General features: G+C 37.4%; 2 protein-coding genes and 1 pseudogene across 5 annotated transcripts in view; 1 reads left to right on the plus strand and 2 right to left on the minus strand.

The window, feature by feature from the left end:
* The first annotated feature begins 607 nt into the window (after positions 1-607).
* Positions 608-6,811, plus strand: LOC111024842 (Cation efflux family protein). Of its 4 annotated transcripts, XM_022302636.2 has the most exons (10): positions 612-1,397; positions 1,508-1,616; positions 2,390-2,429; positions 3,201-3,277; positions 4,406-4,494; positions 5,286-5,355; positions 5,492-5,530; positions 5,629-5,779; positions 6,118-6,207; positions 6,343-6,811. In XM_022302636.2, exons 1-10 carry the CDS (start codon positions 965-967, stop codon positions 6,442-6,444), a joined length of 1,200 nt encoding a protein of 399 aa, XP_022158328.1. In that variant the 5' UTR covers positions 612-964; the 3' UTR covers positions 6,445-6,811. The 4 variants fall into 4 exon arrangements, with proteins under 4 accessions (XP_022158329.1, XP_022158330.1, XP_022158328.1 ...); XM_022302637.2 differs by lacking the exon at positions 6,343-6,811 and having other exon boundaries at positions 608-1,397; positions 5,449-5,530; XM_022302638.2 differs by lacking the exon at positions 6,343-6,811 and having other exon boundaries at positions 608-1,397; positions 5,497-5,530.
* Positions 6,812-8,406: 1,595 nt separating this feature from the next.
* Positions 8,407-10,388, minus strand: LOC148211525 (putative L-type lectin-domain containing receptor kinase S.5 pseudogene; annotated as a pseudogene).
* Positions 10,389-12,758: 2,370 nt separating this feature from the next.
* LOC148211526 (putative L-type lectin-domain containing receptor kinase S.5) overlaps positions 12,759-15,500 on the minus strand; it is a 2,800-nt gene continuing 58 nt past the window's right edge. Inside the window, exon 1 of the mRNA XM_088123662.1 lies at positions 12,759-15,500. This exon is cut by the window's right edge and continues 58 nt beyond it. Coding sequence (XP_087979788.1) covers positions 13,193-15,196 — 2,004 coding nt within the window. The 5' untranslated portion in view covers positions 15,197-15,500 and the 3' untranslated portion in view covers positions 12,759-13,192.

The following is a 15,500-nucleotide window of genomic DNA, read 5'->3' on the forward strand; positions in this document are numbered from 1 at the left end:
TGGCTCGAGTTTTTTCAAAAATTTTTTAAAAGTATTTATTAAAATTAATATATATTAATATTATTATATATAAAAAATATATAAATTAATAAAATATTAACGGGACGGGGTCAGGGATCCGTTTAGGATCCCCGATTTGACCTTGTCCCATGTCAATTCGAGGATTCCTGACCTGATCGGGTCAGCTATCCGCGAGAATTGAGTCCCGCAGGTTTTTTTACCATCCCTTACAGCAAATGGAGAGGATGAGAGTTGCTCTTTGTGTCACAAAAATGGTATTTAAAACGTACCAAAAGAGGAACGATGTTCCAACGACAACATTAGGACTCAATAATCATATTTATCCCTTCCTACCTGTAAATCTATTAAATTTCAAAATCTACCTTAACAAATTTTTGATAATATGTTATTTATCTACCTCTAAAATTTGATTTCAAAATATGGACCATCAATTTTTAAATTAGATTTTAGTCGTTTATAATTTCATTACTACACCTTTTTTTATGTGATTAGTTCTATCAAATAAATTTCTAAAATTAAATGTATATACCTAATTTGTTACATGACTGTATTTGTCTAAAATATCATTCAAGATTAAAGAGAAAATGCCATTTACGCAATATTTCATACATTCTGTCGTTTCTCTTTCGAGAGGAAATTCGAGGCGTCTGTCGAAACGTGTTTCATTTATCCAAAAATTCTTCTTCTCCGTTTACTTCCAAGTCTGCAGCCATCGCCAGACACTTGATTCCACATCAATTTTGTTTTGTTTGATTTTAGATTCTTTATTCAAATTCCCTTCCATTTCAATCCAAGTTTCGAACCAGATATTTTCCCGGTTTACTCTGAAATCTTCCACCTTTAATCTCCAAGTTACTGTGTTGAATTTCAAGTTCGAACGTGGGGCTTTGCTTCCATAGCTTCGAAGTTTTATGTAGGGGGAATCGAATTTCCCTCATAAAGTATGGACAGGAGCGGATACTTTAATCACCGTACTGCATCAAATGATTTCCAGTATTCTTGGAACAGGGATGCCGGAATTGGCGCCAACGATCGGAGGCTGGCTTTCTCGCGTCAAGCTTCGTTGAAGCAATGGCAGGAGCCGCCCCATACGCCGATTCCTATCAACTCCGACGATTCGGCTAAACCTTTGCTTTCGCGGAATATGTCGAGCATAAATATGCCAACTGGGGGTTATTTTGCTTCCGAGAGTAATAAATTGTTTCGTGTGAAGGACAATTCAGGCGATAAATTATCGGTTTTATCCCTCGCCTTTTCAATTTTGGAGAATGTGAGATCTGGGAATCGGTATATGAAGAGGTTATTTCTGATGATATCGCTTAATGTTCTGTATTCGACCGCGGAGTTAGCTATAGGTCTTCTAACCGGCCGTATTGGTATAGAAGTCACTATCATTTTCCCCCTTTTAAATTTGTGATCCTTTCTTTCGAAATTTATTCTCTGTATGTGAAGCATTGCTCTTATTAGTTTGATTGTGACTTTTCAGGTTTGGTTTCTGATGCATTTCATTTGACCTTTGGCTGTGGTCTTTTAACATTTTCATTATTTGCCATTGCGGCCTCTCGGAGTAAGCCCGATCATGTTTACACCTACGGGTGAGGTTTATTTGCTCTTCAATGAGAAGCCAATTAGTTTATAATTTATAGTGTGTTTGAGAGAGATGATAGAATGAGTGATTTTGAAAAAAAGATTCTAAGTATAATTGATTTTTCAAAATCATCATCCAAGTTATGCCATAATAATCAATTAAGTGATTTTAAACTTTTCTAAAATAAATTTTTAATTTGCCATCAATAGAAAGGGAAGTGACTTGGACCAAACACACCCTTAACTAAGTTAACCATTACTGTTTTGATCAGTTTTTACTCTATTGGAAGTAGTTTCTTGGCATTTTTGAGTTCTGTGCTATGTATTCAAATGTTTGTGATGCTTTTCAATTTCGCCCATAATCTTTTCTACACTCTCATAACTTTGAAAACCTACACACTTTACATGACTTGACCTATACTAACTTATCCGACCTATAATAATTTGCTGTGAAAGATGAACTCGTTAAAAATGCTACTGTACTAACTAACAACTGTTCGTCTTATTAGAAAATACCATTTTTAAATTTTACATCACCTTTACACATTTATTGACACAATTGAAATATGATATATACATTGAGGACACAATTATATATTTAACCTATATAAATTAAAGTTGCTTATTGGAACATAGCAGATAGGACTTTAAATTTTGACGACATACCCAAGAGCCAGTAATTTTGTTTGTTCTGGATATCTCACATGGCACTTCGGTTTACCAAACTTTGTTTGATTTATAGAGATGCCAGATGGTTAATTGTAGTGATTTGTCATACCAGGTACAAAAGATTAGAGGTTTTGTCTGCATTTACTAATGCTGTAAGTATTCAAAATTTACATGTTCATGCATTTTTTATGTTCCCGTTACTCATTTGTTTGATGCTCCTTTCTTGATTGACGACTGGTGGGTTCCTGTTCTTTTGATCTCTCAAATTTATGTATTTGTATCACTCTAACTCTCATGAGATTTACTTGTTTTTTTATTATTCATAACCGAACATAGTTTAGTGGTACAGAAGCAAGAACCTGATTTTTAAATGGATAACATCTCCAAGGAGCAGAGTGATGTTTAAAATTCTTTCTTTTTTTGGATAATCAATTTTATATTAATGAACCAGAAAAGAGATAGCCTAGGGGCTGGGGTGAACCTCCCAACACTAAACTAGAAAGGTCTTCGAATCATTAATAATCATGATAAGGCTGTAATTACAAAAGAATTTCTTGTGGTTTGAACACCACCAAGAAGAATTGAACACCACCAAGAAGAAGTATGCACTATTACAAAAAGAATCCGAAGGACTTTTTATCTTCGAAAAACCTACTATTCATTTCTCTCCAAAGTAGCCAAAGGAGAGCACAGCACGGACTGTACAATCTGTGATTATTACAAATTTCCATTTAATGGTCATAGGTCGACCTTGCTTGTTTTCCGCCTTTTGTAATTTCCTAACCTTTTGAAGTATTTGATTTGTATGTTCGCTTTATACAAATTATGCATAAGAAAATCTTAATTCCTTTTACTTTGATAATAAAGTTTTATTTAATATTTTGCTGTCTGGACATTTACTACTCCGTTGCACATGTAGACAGCTATTTCTTCTGTTTCTGTCTTTCTCGTTAGCTGTGGAAGCACTCCATGCATTTATACAAGATGAATCTGAACACAAGTAAGTAGGTCCAGTAATCATTGAGTTGGAGATGCAATATATTTATGTATCTTTTTTGGCTGGAAGTTTTTCTCCTGGAACTCATTGATAGTGGTCTATTTTTCTGTTTCCAGGCTCTTGCCATATAACGTATCTTCTAATGGTTTAGGTCCCTAATTCCCCCTTGTGTACCACCTTAAATTCTTTGATCTTGATGCCCTGCTTCATAGGTGTTTCCATTATGCAAGTTTATTGAATTTTCCTTACGATGTTTTTTTATGTATTTTGGCTGCCAAGAAGCATGTCCACGGGAAATTACATTGACATGCTGACAGACTCTACTAGGACATGTTCACAATATGAACATGTTCATGGAAGCACGTATGCATGTATATATGTGTGTGTATACACACATGTATATTTAGCTTAGTATAAGAGTGTTTTGCATTTTGAGCCCCCAAGGGGTAGCTTGATTAGTAAGGGCTTGGGGTCTCTTGGTCATACTGGCTTAGAGGTCTTAAGTTCGAATCTTCCGCTAAGTTCAATACCAAAAATCCTTGATATTTCCCAGGTTTAGGCTTTGGGGCGGGTGCAGGTGCCCCTGGTCATTTGGGAGCAAAGTTTCGACTCCCAGTTATTAGAAAAAAAAAGAGTGTTTTGCATTTTTATTGATATTATGTTTTTGTTTTATATTTATTATATATTTTAGTGGGCCGTCAAAAAAAAAAAGATCTATATATATATATATTCAGTCTGTATACTAAAACTGTAACATACATGACAATATTTTTGGCTTAATATGTTAGTGTTAGAGTGCATTGGGATGTGTTGGTGTCCTGGACTCTCTGATTCCGATACTTTTGAGTTTTAAGTATAGCTTCTTTATAGCCTGGCTGTACGAACAAGGAAATAGTTTAAATCAAGTCCCATGATTAATTGATCCAAATGGATTTCATATAACACATTGAATGATCAAACACTAAAGATTAGTTGTGTGATGCACCGGTTATCATATCCAGATATGTAAGCTATCATTCTCTAAAGACATAATAGTGGTGGTATTGAATGAGTTCTGAACTTCATAGTTCATGGTTATATTTTGTAGTGATATAGCATTATGTATACCTGATGATTATTATCGCTTTGCAGGCACTACTTAATTGTCTCAGCCGTAACAAATTTAATGGTTAATCTTATTGGTGTTTGGTTCTTCAGGAGCTATGCTCGTATTAATCTTGGTGAGTCTCCTGTTATAGGTTACATCATCTGAGTAGTTATAATGGTTTAATTTGCTTTCTTTTTTGACTTCCATGATTCTTGATTTAGTAATTATTAACTTTAAATTTAATTCAGGTTGTATTATACATAAAGAATTTTCACTAGACTAGACTGAATACTTGACTAGGCGTAGGTCATTGTCTGAACTATAGTACGTCATATCATCCATGGTTTTTCAAGTACTTGATGCAGTTATGTACTGTCCTAATCTCCCTTTAATTTACATTTATCTATATGTATCTATAGTATATATTTAAGTGTGGATTGTGAAATTATATTTTCTGACAATAATGTTTTCATCCTTGTAATAAATCTCTGAATTAACTCAATACCTCAATTTCTAGAGGAAATATTAAAATTTGTGAAAATTAAAAATCTATTATAAAATCATGGTAAAATTATAAATTTTGTCCCTATATTATGAGGATTATGTCTGTTACTCTATTTGGTCCTGACTTCTAAAATTTTAGTTACGTCTTTGAACTTAAATTATGCATCTACTTAGTCGTTATCATTGGAAATGTTAATATCACATGCCCATTAGATACATTTTAGTTGGATTGGCGTGATGGAGTAGATAACTGTCTTTATCTAACATTACACGTCTTAGTATTTTTCTTCCCAACATCAATGGTTTCTTGAGTTCAGCTGGGTCATGTCCAAGGTGATCATAGTATTTATTGACTTTATCATTGAAGCCGTCAGGTCTGTGATTATGATGATTGTCTCATCCCTGGATCATTTCTTTTAGTATACAGAAAAGCTGAAGATATGAATTACCATTCAATTTACTTGCATGTTCTTGCAGATTCTATCCGCAGGTAAAATATGCTCTCGTCCACTCTCTTTATTCTTTTATTTCTGCATGCATGCTTGAATATGCGTGCTTTATCTGAATATAAATCCACTTCCAGTGACATGTTTATCTTCAAACCATTCTTGTCAATGGTTCCTCAGTGCAGGTCTGATATTGGCGTCCTGGTTTTTATCTCTCGGGTAAACTACCAATGCACTTAACCTTTTTGCTGACCTTTTCTTCAAGTTATCTGCTTCAACTATAATCTCACATGGGATTTATGTTTCTTCCATTGCAGGGTTCAAAATGCGGAAGTTTTGTGTTTAGGACTAGTTTCAGTTACAGTCTTTATGATAGTCATGCCTCTCTTCAGAGCAACCAGTGGCGTTTTACTTCAAATGGCACCACCTAGCATTCCAACTTCGGCGTTGAGCAAATGTTGGAGACAGGTCTGTGCATAAGCATGCATTTTATCATGTACAATTTGATAATTATTTTATTTTCTGTTTCAAGAAAAAAAGTATAAGAAATTAAAAAAGGAAATAGGAGAGAGAATACACTCTTTCCATGTGGCCAGATTTGTTATCTCATTCTTTATTGAACAGAAACTAAGAATCTAATTGTTAAAGCTGAAATGTGGATTTGATTTTCTGAAGTTTGGTGTTCATCTTTTAAGCTTCCTGTAATTTGAAGGTCAAATGAAAACTATGAAATTTACTATATTTGCTATCACATTTCATCTACTCAACATGATGTTGCAAGAATGTTCATATTAATATTTTTTCAGCTTTCATCACGTGAAGAGGTATTAGAAGTCACTCAAGCGCGTTTTTGGGAATTGGTACCTGGTCAAGTTGTTGGCTCACTCTCTCTAACGGTAGTGTTAAGCATACTTGTACTCTGAAATTGTTAACATTCTCATGCATGTGCAAGTTGTTATATTACCTGGTAATTCCACTGTGTATATCTGAATTTTCCATTGCTGATATTGGTGAAATCACTGTTGTAACAGACAAAGAAAGGGACGGATAATCGCCAAACACTTGAATTTGTGCATGATATGTATCATGAATTGGGCATACAGGACTTGACAGTGCAAACTGAAGATGCTTGAGTTGCTGCTGCTCCATTTTTCTCCTCACTCCTATTGGTGAATGGTGATGATATCTTTAGCTTATACACACTACCTCAATTTTTCGAACATCCACAGCAGGTTTATGATATATATAAGTCATCTCCATTCTCCAACATGTTCCTCTGTGTTGATGGTAGTTGATAAATGACTTAATTTTTCTCTTCTTCCGCTTCTCTCCCCCTGCACATCCCACATCTTGCATCGTTCACTTGGCTGTTCCTATCTATTATTTTCTTTTTCTTTTGTTTTAGAAAGTAGGTTTTATGTAAAGTTTTTGTAACTATAGAGATAGTTATTGCGAAATTTTATTGAGCATTATGAAAATCTTTAACTAGGCTTATGATTAGTTGGTTTATTACTTTTGAACGTAATTTTTTGGATTTATGATTTGGTAGTCTGTGGATTAATGCACGTCTTTAAATCCTTAAGAACATGCAAGTCATCATGTGTCATGTAGTGGGACAAATATAAGGACAACGAATGTAGTTATTGCTACCACAAGGATAATTGAATACGCCTCTTGTTGTAAAAATCATATACATTTGCGCACACAAGATAATAGAAGAACACATTTATCTTGAATGTGGGATGTGTGTCATCCAAACATGAAAAAAGTTTAAGAGATCTCACAAGATTATCATATGAGGTTGTTGATATTTTCATAGGCTTCATGTAAGGGTGACATCCATAGCTATTTTGAGGATGATGAGTTTATTTCACTTATATTAGAGAATTCTCCCATGTTAGATGATAACTTCTTAGGTTATTTTTTGGATGAACTTCAACATGAGTCGAGCTAGAGCTTAAAAGATAGATGTGACTGAGCTTGTCCTTGCCATTGTTGAAATTGAGTTCTAGTGGACCTTTCCCCACCAACTCCTACCATCATCATCTAGAAGCTATTCTAAATGCAACGCATGACTAACTTCACTACACCGACATGGTAGTAGCTCATGCGCTAGTTTGCCTCATAAGCGAGATACTAGGCACCCAAGCTATTCATTCATCAACAGCAAGGGCAAGTGGTTTGATGCACCAAAGGCACCATCAAGCTCTTACTACATTTGTAATGGGAGCTATTGGATGCAAGATTCCCCTAACCATCGATTCCTTTATGCGATGGCTGCTTGATTAGTTCAGAAAAGCATATAAGGATCAGGTAATACATGAGATCCATAAACTTTTAGGTTCCATGTACCATGACATTGTTCTGCCGAGGGCTATGTTGCCCATACTAAGGATTGATTTATGTTCCTCAAGAAAAATAGTAATGGAAAGATTCCTTTGTCTGACACTGGAGTAACGAACAATTTTGTCTACATAGATAAGCTTGTCTTTGAAAAGGTTGTTGAAAGGGATCAGAATCAAGTCAAATAATGGACTTGCAAAGATTTAACCTTCAACATCGCTCATGATGTCAAGGGAGATTGACATGCAAGACGGATTTGGACTTCTCTAGGATCTCTAAAATCTCCATATAACTCACACTGTTAGGGTATGCATGCATCTAGATCATAGAATCCCTAGGCAACTCACTCTTTTTGAAAGCTCTCATCACCCATAAACTATTTAAACTAAACTCTGCAAACAAGTATCCTCAAGACTTGGGAACTCTTTTCCACCTAGCTATTATGAATTACACCCCATGAGTCGTAATGTAAGGCTGGAATTCATGATCTTATCTTAAAGAAAAATGCTTTATTGCATTATACACACATACTATTGATTGTGTGGATCAAAAGATAAGCCTCCATAGAAGATGATTATATATTAGAAGAGACTTTGAACACTTTCTCTGCCACAAACATTTAAGATTGATTTTCCTTATTACATTCTAATTCAAAATAAATAAAAATATATATATTTTAGAGAGAGAAGGCACATGGCATGCATAGAGGCAGATTCCATGCATGACAAAGCACAAAACCTTTCATGAAAATATCATCTCCCAGTAAGTTCTGTGAATTGAGTAAGCTGACTTTCTTTCACTAAGTTGTTTGCATCTTCTCTGAATGATGGGGGCATGGGAGGCCACACAAATGAAGGCCTTTCATTGGGCAAAACTGGTGGATTTGCCTTCCCCTTGAGCACATGCATAACATTTCTCATGGTGGTCCTTTGGAGCGGGTTGGGATGGCAACAAGCTAACCCCAGAATCAATAGATGCTCCAGTTCTTCTCCAATGAATTGTCCTTCAATTCTCTCATCCACAGCTTCAACAATTTTCCCTTGTGAAACTCCCATGCCCAATGTGCTAGACTGCCATCATAGCCACCAAGCTCAGATGGATTTCCTGGCTTTCTTCCACACATAACTTCTAGGATGAGAACTCCAAAGGCATATACATCTGTCTCTGTCGTAGCTCTACAAGTTAGAAAAATCTCTGGAGCCATGTAGCCAGGTGTTCCTGCTATCTCTCTTGTTGAATGATGGGTCTGCTCACTTCGATGGATTATTCGAGCCAATCCGAAATCTCCCAACTTAGGTTCGAACTTTGAGTCCAACATGATGTTGGATGACTTTATGTCTCTATGGAGCACTGTCCTCTCACATCCATTGTGAAGATAATCCGAAGCCTCAGCCACCCCACAGATTATGTTTCGTCTAGTTCCCCAATTGTGTGCCAACTCCATCCCATCGATCTGACTGTTGCCAAATATCAGCTTGGACAAGCTGCCGTTTGGCATGTACTCGTAGACAAGTAGAAGATCTCTCTTTTCATAGCACCATCCGGTTAGCTTTACAAGGTTCTTGTGATGAAGGCTGCCAATAGTAGCAACTTCTGCTATGAACTCTTGCTTCCCTTGACGTGAGTCCTCTGCGATTCTCTTGATGGCTACCTCTTTATCTAACAAGATTCCCTTGTAAACTGTTCCAAAACCACCTTTTCCAAGCCTGTTCTTGGGATCAAAATCGTTTGTTGCCTTCTTGAGTTCTCTTAATCCGAACTTTTGGGCTCGTGGTGCTATGGAGAAATCTTTAAGCTGATCTTCTATGCCTCCATATGGTTCATCTGGTTGGTCCATTCGACGTTTCGTCTCCCAGAAAAAGAAGGCAAGGCCAGCCACACATATGTGCCCTGCTACAACTCCAGCTACTGTGAGCCACACCCACAGGGGTCCTTTTCCTCTACTGAAATCTGTGCCGTAGAATTGCCACGATTTCACACTGTTCAACTGTGTATAATTGCTTGTTGAAGCTGAGAATCCCACGAAAACTTTGTCTGGGAGGATGGAGAGGTCCAAGGGTCGAAAAATGACGAGATTGTTAAGTTGATCCTCTTTTTTGTTGGACATGGAAACAAAGACTGAAATGTACGTCCCATCATATTTGATTATCCCAAAAATTGAATTAGCAGATGAAAGATTAACGCGGAAGTCGGATAATGGTTGTTGAACAATGGAGAAGATACCGTTGATGTTCAAACCCACATGGTTGCTGTCGACGTCTTGTGGGAAATTCTTCCTGGTGTCAAATTCGATCGCCAATATTTTTGCCTCCAACGTTCCATTTGTGGAGGCATTGACAATCCCCAGCCACTGTCCGTAGCTGCCAGTGGGAGGAGAAGCATCGGCGGCTAGTATGAAGGCCATACCCTCACCGGCCGGCGACGACACCGGGCTGATATTGATCTCGAAGTTGGTGGTGAAAGATGCGATTTTATCATTGTATTTGAGCTTGAATGGTTTTCTGTAAACTACCCTTCCAGACTCGTTGGCGATGGAAGCTCCTCGGACGTCCAGTGTGACTTGCAAGGCGTCCAAGAAGATGGCAGCATTATTACTCAGAAGGAACTCGGACGGGTCATCAGCGCTGAAGAATGGAAAGTTGATAAAGAAGCACCGTGTGGGGTGGACAGCGCAGCCGAAGAAGGCGGCGGTGGCCAGCAGGAGAATTCTGATAGTTGCTAGAGAAGAGCTCATCGTCTGTATGCAGAGGAAAAACAATGGCGTCTTGCAGAGAATCGGTTGAACTCTCCTTTGTTGTGAGGTCAAACAAGGAGAGAAACTGGGAAGGCCTGAAATGCTGCTGCTGACGTTTGATGTATGTGGGTGCACCCATCATATTGAAAGTTCGGTAATTAAAATGGGGAAATCTTGCAAGTTTAGACCAGAATGAGATTTATATCTAAAATAACTTTCCAAAATTACCTCGGACTTTATAAACATAACAAATCAAATTTGTATTACGAAACTGTTCCCAAGCCACCTAGCAGTTGAAACTCTTTTTTCTTGAAACCAGAGGACGAGCAGCGATAGCTCACGCTCTCCCCACTCTCTGAAGTCGAATTTGGAGCAGGTCACAACAAGTCGGAAGAGAGAGGAGTGGTCTTCACTGGAAAATACTTGGCTCCTTAATGGTCATGATTAAATATTTTCCTCACTACCATTCAAAAATTGACTACTTATTTAAAAAAGAAGTATTTGATTTTGTATTTCTTTTTTTTTGTTGTCAAATATTTAATGGTGGTGAGGATAAAACTGCTCTGGTAAGGAGTTAAGTATTTTCCTTTTGAAAATGGATTGGTCAAGATAATAAAGTTAAAAGGGGAAAATATTACGGTTAAACTAAAATTAGATTGCCATCTCAATCTTCCTTCAAATTTATAAGATTACTCAAAGTTATTTTTCTTAATTTATAAGATTACTCAAGTTATTTTTCTTATATATATATAATCTTACAAATTTCCAACACATTGATTTAATCAAACCTGATTTTTTTTTCAACATAATATCATAAACCTGATTTAATCAAACTCGATTTGTTAGGCAGTTTACTTGGATGATTCAAAGTCAAACAAAGGATTAAAATTTTGATATTTGGAAAACGATTTATAAAAAAAATGTAATTTACAACTTGGTCATTGGAAGCCTATTAGTTTGATATTCCAAGTCATTTTATATGGAAAAAACTTGCTCCTGAAGATGTACGACCCAAGTTTTTCTGTTTTATATTAGAACAATACTTCCATATAAAACGACTTGGAGTCTCAAAATCATAGACTTCCAATGACCAAAAATAACATATAAGTTTTATAAGTCCCACTTTGGCTGCCCAAAAATAACTGTTGGATACAATTTAAAAATTTTATGCCCCTCGACAACCCGTAAATATAAGTTTTATGTAGTTTTGTAGCCAAAGCGAGCATAGCTTAGCAGTAATAACATATATTTCCAACCACGTGGTTGTGAGTTCGATCCCTACAATCAGGTTTAAAGGATCATAATCACATCAAATAATAATGGACTTTTACAAAATGCTCAATGTGCAGCTGAGAAGATCACTACTTCAATTATAAGATAGTTATTCTTCACACCATGGCTCTTGTAAATCACTATATAGTTCGTGTTTATAACTTTTCTGTATAACGCATCAAAATTCTTAGTCAAATTTTAAAAATAAAAACAAAATTTTAGAAACCACTCGATAACAAGATAACAAGATAAATGAATACATGGGTGAAAGTAGCAGCGGTAAGCTTAATTTTTTAAATACAGATAACCAAAACCAAAATAGTTGTCAATTTCTAGTATCAGCCCCACAAACTATTTATAGCAATATAACTTTTGTACAGTCAAAATATCACACTACTTGATTCAAAAGGTGGAGAAAAACAATATAAAAAAAAGTGGATAAAAACTCCATAAAATATGGATCACATCTTGGGAGAAAGTTATGAATATTACAACTAATCATTGGATCTAAATTAAACCCTCCTACCATAAACATTTAAGTTGTATCTTCTTCTGCTAATACGTTTTAATTTAAAAAAAAAACCCCCTTCATCTTCCTGTAAGTTCTAAGCGAGGGTTTATATTTATTTTTGTAATTATATACAACATACAACTTCTTGATCGGGAAAATCACTATTTTTAATTGACATATGGCCAGAAATTCTTATCTTTGCTAGTCAAGCACTCTCCACAACTTGTTGTGTGAATTATGTCCAAAATACTTGCACTTTTTGTCCAAAATAGGAAAATATTTGGCTCAAAATATCAATCTTGTCCCGACTACCCTTAAAAATAAAAGTACTTAGACTCTTTAACAGTAAGGACTAATATTGTATTTACCATTATTCAATGTTTGAGAGAGATAAATGTAAAAACAAAAATTTCTTTTAAAAAATAATTAGTTGTCAAATATTTAATGATAGTAAGGAAGTGAACTAATTAGGAGCCAAGTTTTATCCTTAAAACATATATATATATATATATATATTATATATTTACCTTTCTCTTGATTGTTAGATATTAACCATGGTTAGGACAAGATTGATTCGAGGAGCGAAAAGAATCCCACCCACGAGGCTTTAAATCTAATTCATGGCCTCATCCTAGAGGTTAAAAAGGGCAATAAAAAGCTTTATTGCATCATATATCCATGCACTAATTATGTGCAATCAAAAGGAAAATATTTGCTCAAGGAATCTTATTTACACCACCATTTAATATTTGACAATTCATCATTTTTTAAAAACACTTTTTGTTTTTGCATTTCTCTCTCTTAATTGTCAAATATTAAATGGTGGTGTGGATAAGATTCCTCCTTACTAGTGAGGAACAAGTATTTTCCCAATCAAAATACCACGCTACATTCAAAAAAGGCGGAGAAACAAACAACTCCACAAAACTACTCTAAAGACTCCCACCATACACATTTAATCCATATTATTTTCCTTTTTACATTCTTCTCATAAATTTCCACAAAAAAGTTTCCTTTCACTTCATCTTCCTGAGAGCTTTGTGAATGGAGCAAGTTGGCTATCTTTGAGAGAGCTGTCTGTGTCTTCTTTGAAGGATGGGGGCATGGGAGGCCACACAAATGAAGGCCTTTCATTGGGCAAAATTGGTGGATTTGCTTCCCCTTTTAGCACTTGAAGAACATTTCTCATTGTTGGCCTTTGCAGAGGATTTGGATGGCAACAAGCCAGCCCCAAAATCAGTAGATACTCCATTTCTTCCTTCACAAACTCCCCTTCGACTTCAATCCTCTCATCCACTGCCTCACCAATCTTCCCTTCCTTGTGAAACTCCCACGCCCAATGCGCGAGGCTCCCGTCGTAGCCCCCGAGCTCCGATGGGCTTCCCGGCTTCCTCCCACACACCACTTCCAAGACTAGAACTCCAAATGCATACACATCTGTCTCTGCTGTGGCCCTGCTGGTTAGAAAAATCTCTGGCGCCATGTATCCTGGCGTCCCTGCTATCTCTCTCGTGGAGTGATGCGTCTGTTCTGTTCGACGAATTGTTCGAGCCAACCCAAAATCCCCCAGCTTCGCTTCGAACCTCGAATCCAACATGATGTTTGATGATTTCACGTCGCGGTGCAGCACTGTCTTCTCGCACCCGTTGTGGAGATAGTCCAATGCCTCTGCCACTCCACAGATTATGCTCTGTCTAGTTTCCCAATCGGGCGCGGCGTCGGTCCCGCCGATCTTCCCGTGCCCGAATATCAGCTTGTCCAAGCTTCCGTTGGGCATGTACTCATAAACAAGCAGAAGGTCCCTCTTCTCGTAGCACCATCCGATTAGCTTCACGAGGTTCTTGTGGTGGAGGCTGCCAATTGTAGCAACTTCTGCGATGAATTCTTGCTTCCCTTGACGTGAATCCTCTGAGATTCTCTTCACAGCCACTTCTCTGTTCGTTAATTTTCCCTTGTAAACCATCCCAAATCCACCTCTCCCGAGCTTGTTCTTCGGGTCGAAATTGTTCGTCGCCTTCTTGAGTTCTCTGAATCCGAACTTCTGAGTTCGTGGGGCTATGGAGAAATCTTGAAGCTGATTCTCTATGCCCCCATATGGCTCCTCCTCCAGATTATTCAGTCGAATTTTCCTCATCCAGAAGAACAAAACAAGCCCAAAAACCCCACAAAAGATCACAGCCAAAACTCCAGCCACAGTGAGCCAAATCCAGAGGGATCTTCTTCCACCATCACCAAAATCTGTTCCAGAGAATTCCCACGCTTTCACGCAGTTCAATTGGGTGAAATTGCTCGTCGAAGCTGAAAATCCCACGAAAACCTCATCCGGGAGAAAGGAGAGGTTCAATGGCTGAAAAATGATGCGGTTCTTCAACTGATCCTCTGTTTTATTCGACATGGAAACGAAAACAGAGATGTTCTCCCCATCAAATTTGATCACCCCAAAAACAGATTTAGCAGACGAAAGATTAACCCCGAAATCCGATAATGGGTATTGAGCAATCGAGTAAACACTGTTCAAATTCAACCCCACATGGTTATCATCAATGTCCTGAGGGAAATTCTTCCTGGTGTCGAATTCAACCGCCGCAATTTTCGCCTTCGGGGTTCCGTTCGTCGAGGAATTGACGAGTCCCAGCCACTGTCCGAAGCTGCCGGCGGGAGGGGAATCATCGGCGGCGAGAATGAACGCCAAACCCTCGCCGCCGGCCGGCGTCACGGGGACGATGTTGAGCTCGAATGAGGTGTTGAACGTCGCGATTTGGCCGCCGTTTCTCAGGCGAAATGGGTTTTTGTAAACGGCCCTGCCGGATTCGTTTGTGATCGAAGCTCCTCTGACGTCCGGCGTGACTTGGGTGGCGTTTAAGTAGATTCGAGCCTTGTTGTGAAGAATGAGCTCCGATTGGGATTCGTCGGTGAAGAGTGGGAACTTGAAATAGAGGCACTGTGCAGGGACAACGGCGCAGCCGAATAAGGCGGTGGCGGCCAGCAGGAGGATTCTGATCGTCGCTAGAGAAGAAGAGCTCATTGTGCAGAAAATGCAGAGGAAAACGAACAATGGGGGGTTTTACAGAGAACCCATTGAATTCAATTGAACTATTTCATGTTCTTTGATTTGTAAAGGTCAAATCAAAGAGAAGGATTGAAAATTAAATGCTGATGTTTTGAGAGTACGCGACAAAAATTCCTTCGTTTTCTCCATCTGCAAGGAAAAAAACCAAAAAAAAAAAAAAAAAGCTTCACAAAATTTCCCTATGTTTTTGTTACATAAATTTACACACATGTAACACAATTGATGCAAGGTTAAATTTTAAAATTAAAATTTTAATTTC

This window comes from Momordica charantia, assembly GCF_013281855.1.
Source record: "Momordica charantia cultivar OHB3-1 chromosome 5 unlocalized genomic scaffold, Mcharantia_2.0 BLBB01000005.1, whole genome shotgun sequence".
Taxonomy (NCBI): Eukaryota; Viridiplantae; Streptophyta; class Magnoliopsida; order Cucurbitales; family Cucurbitaceae; genus Momordica; species Momordica charantia.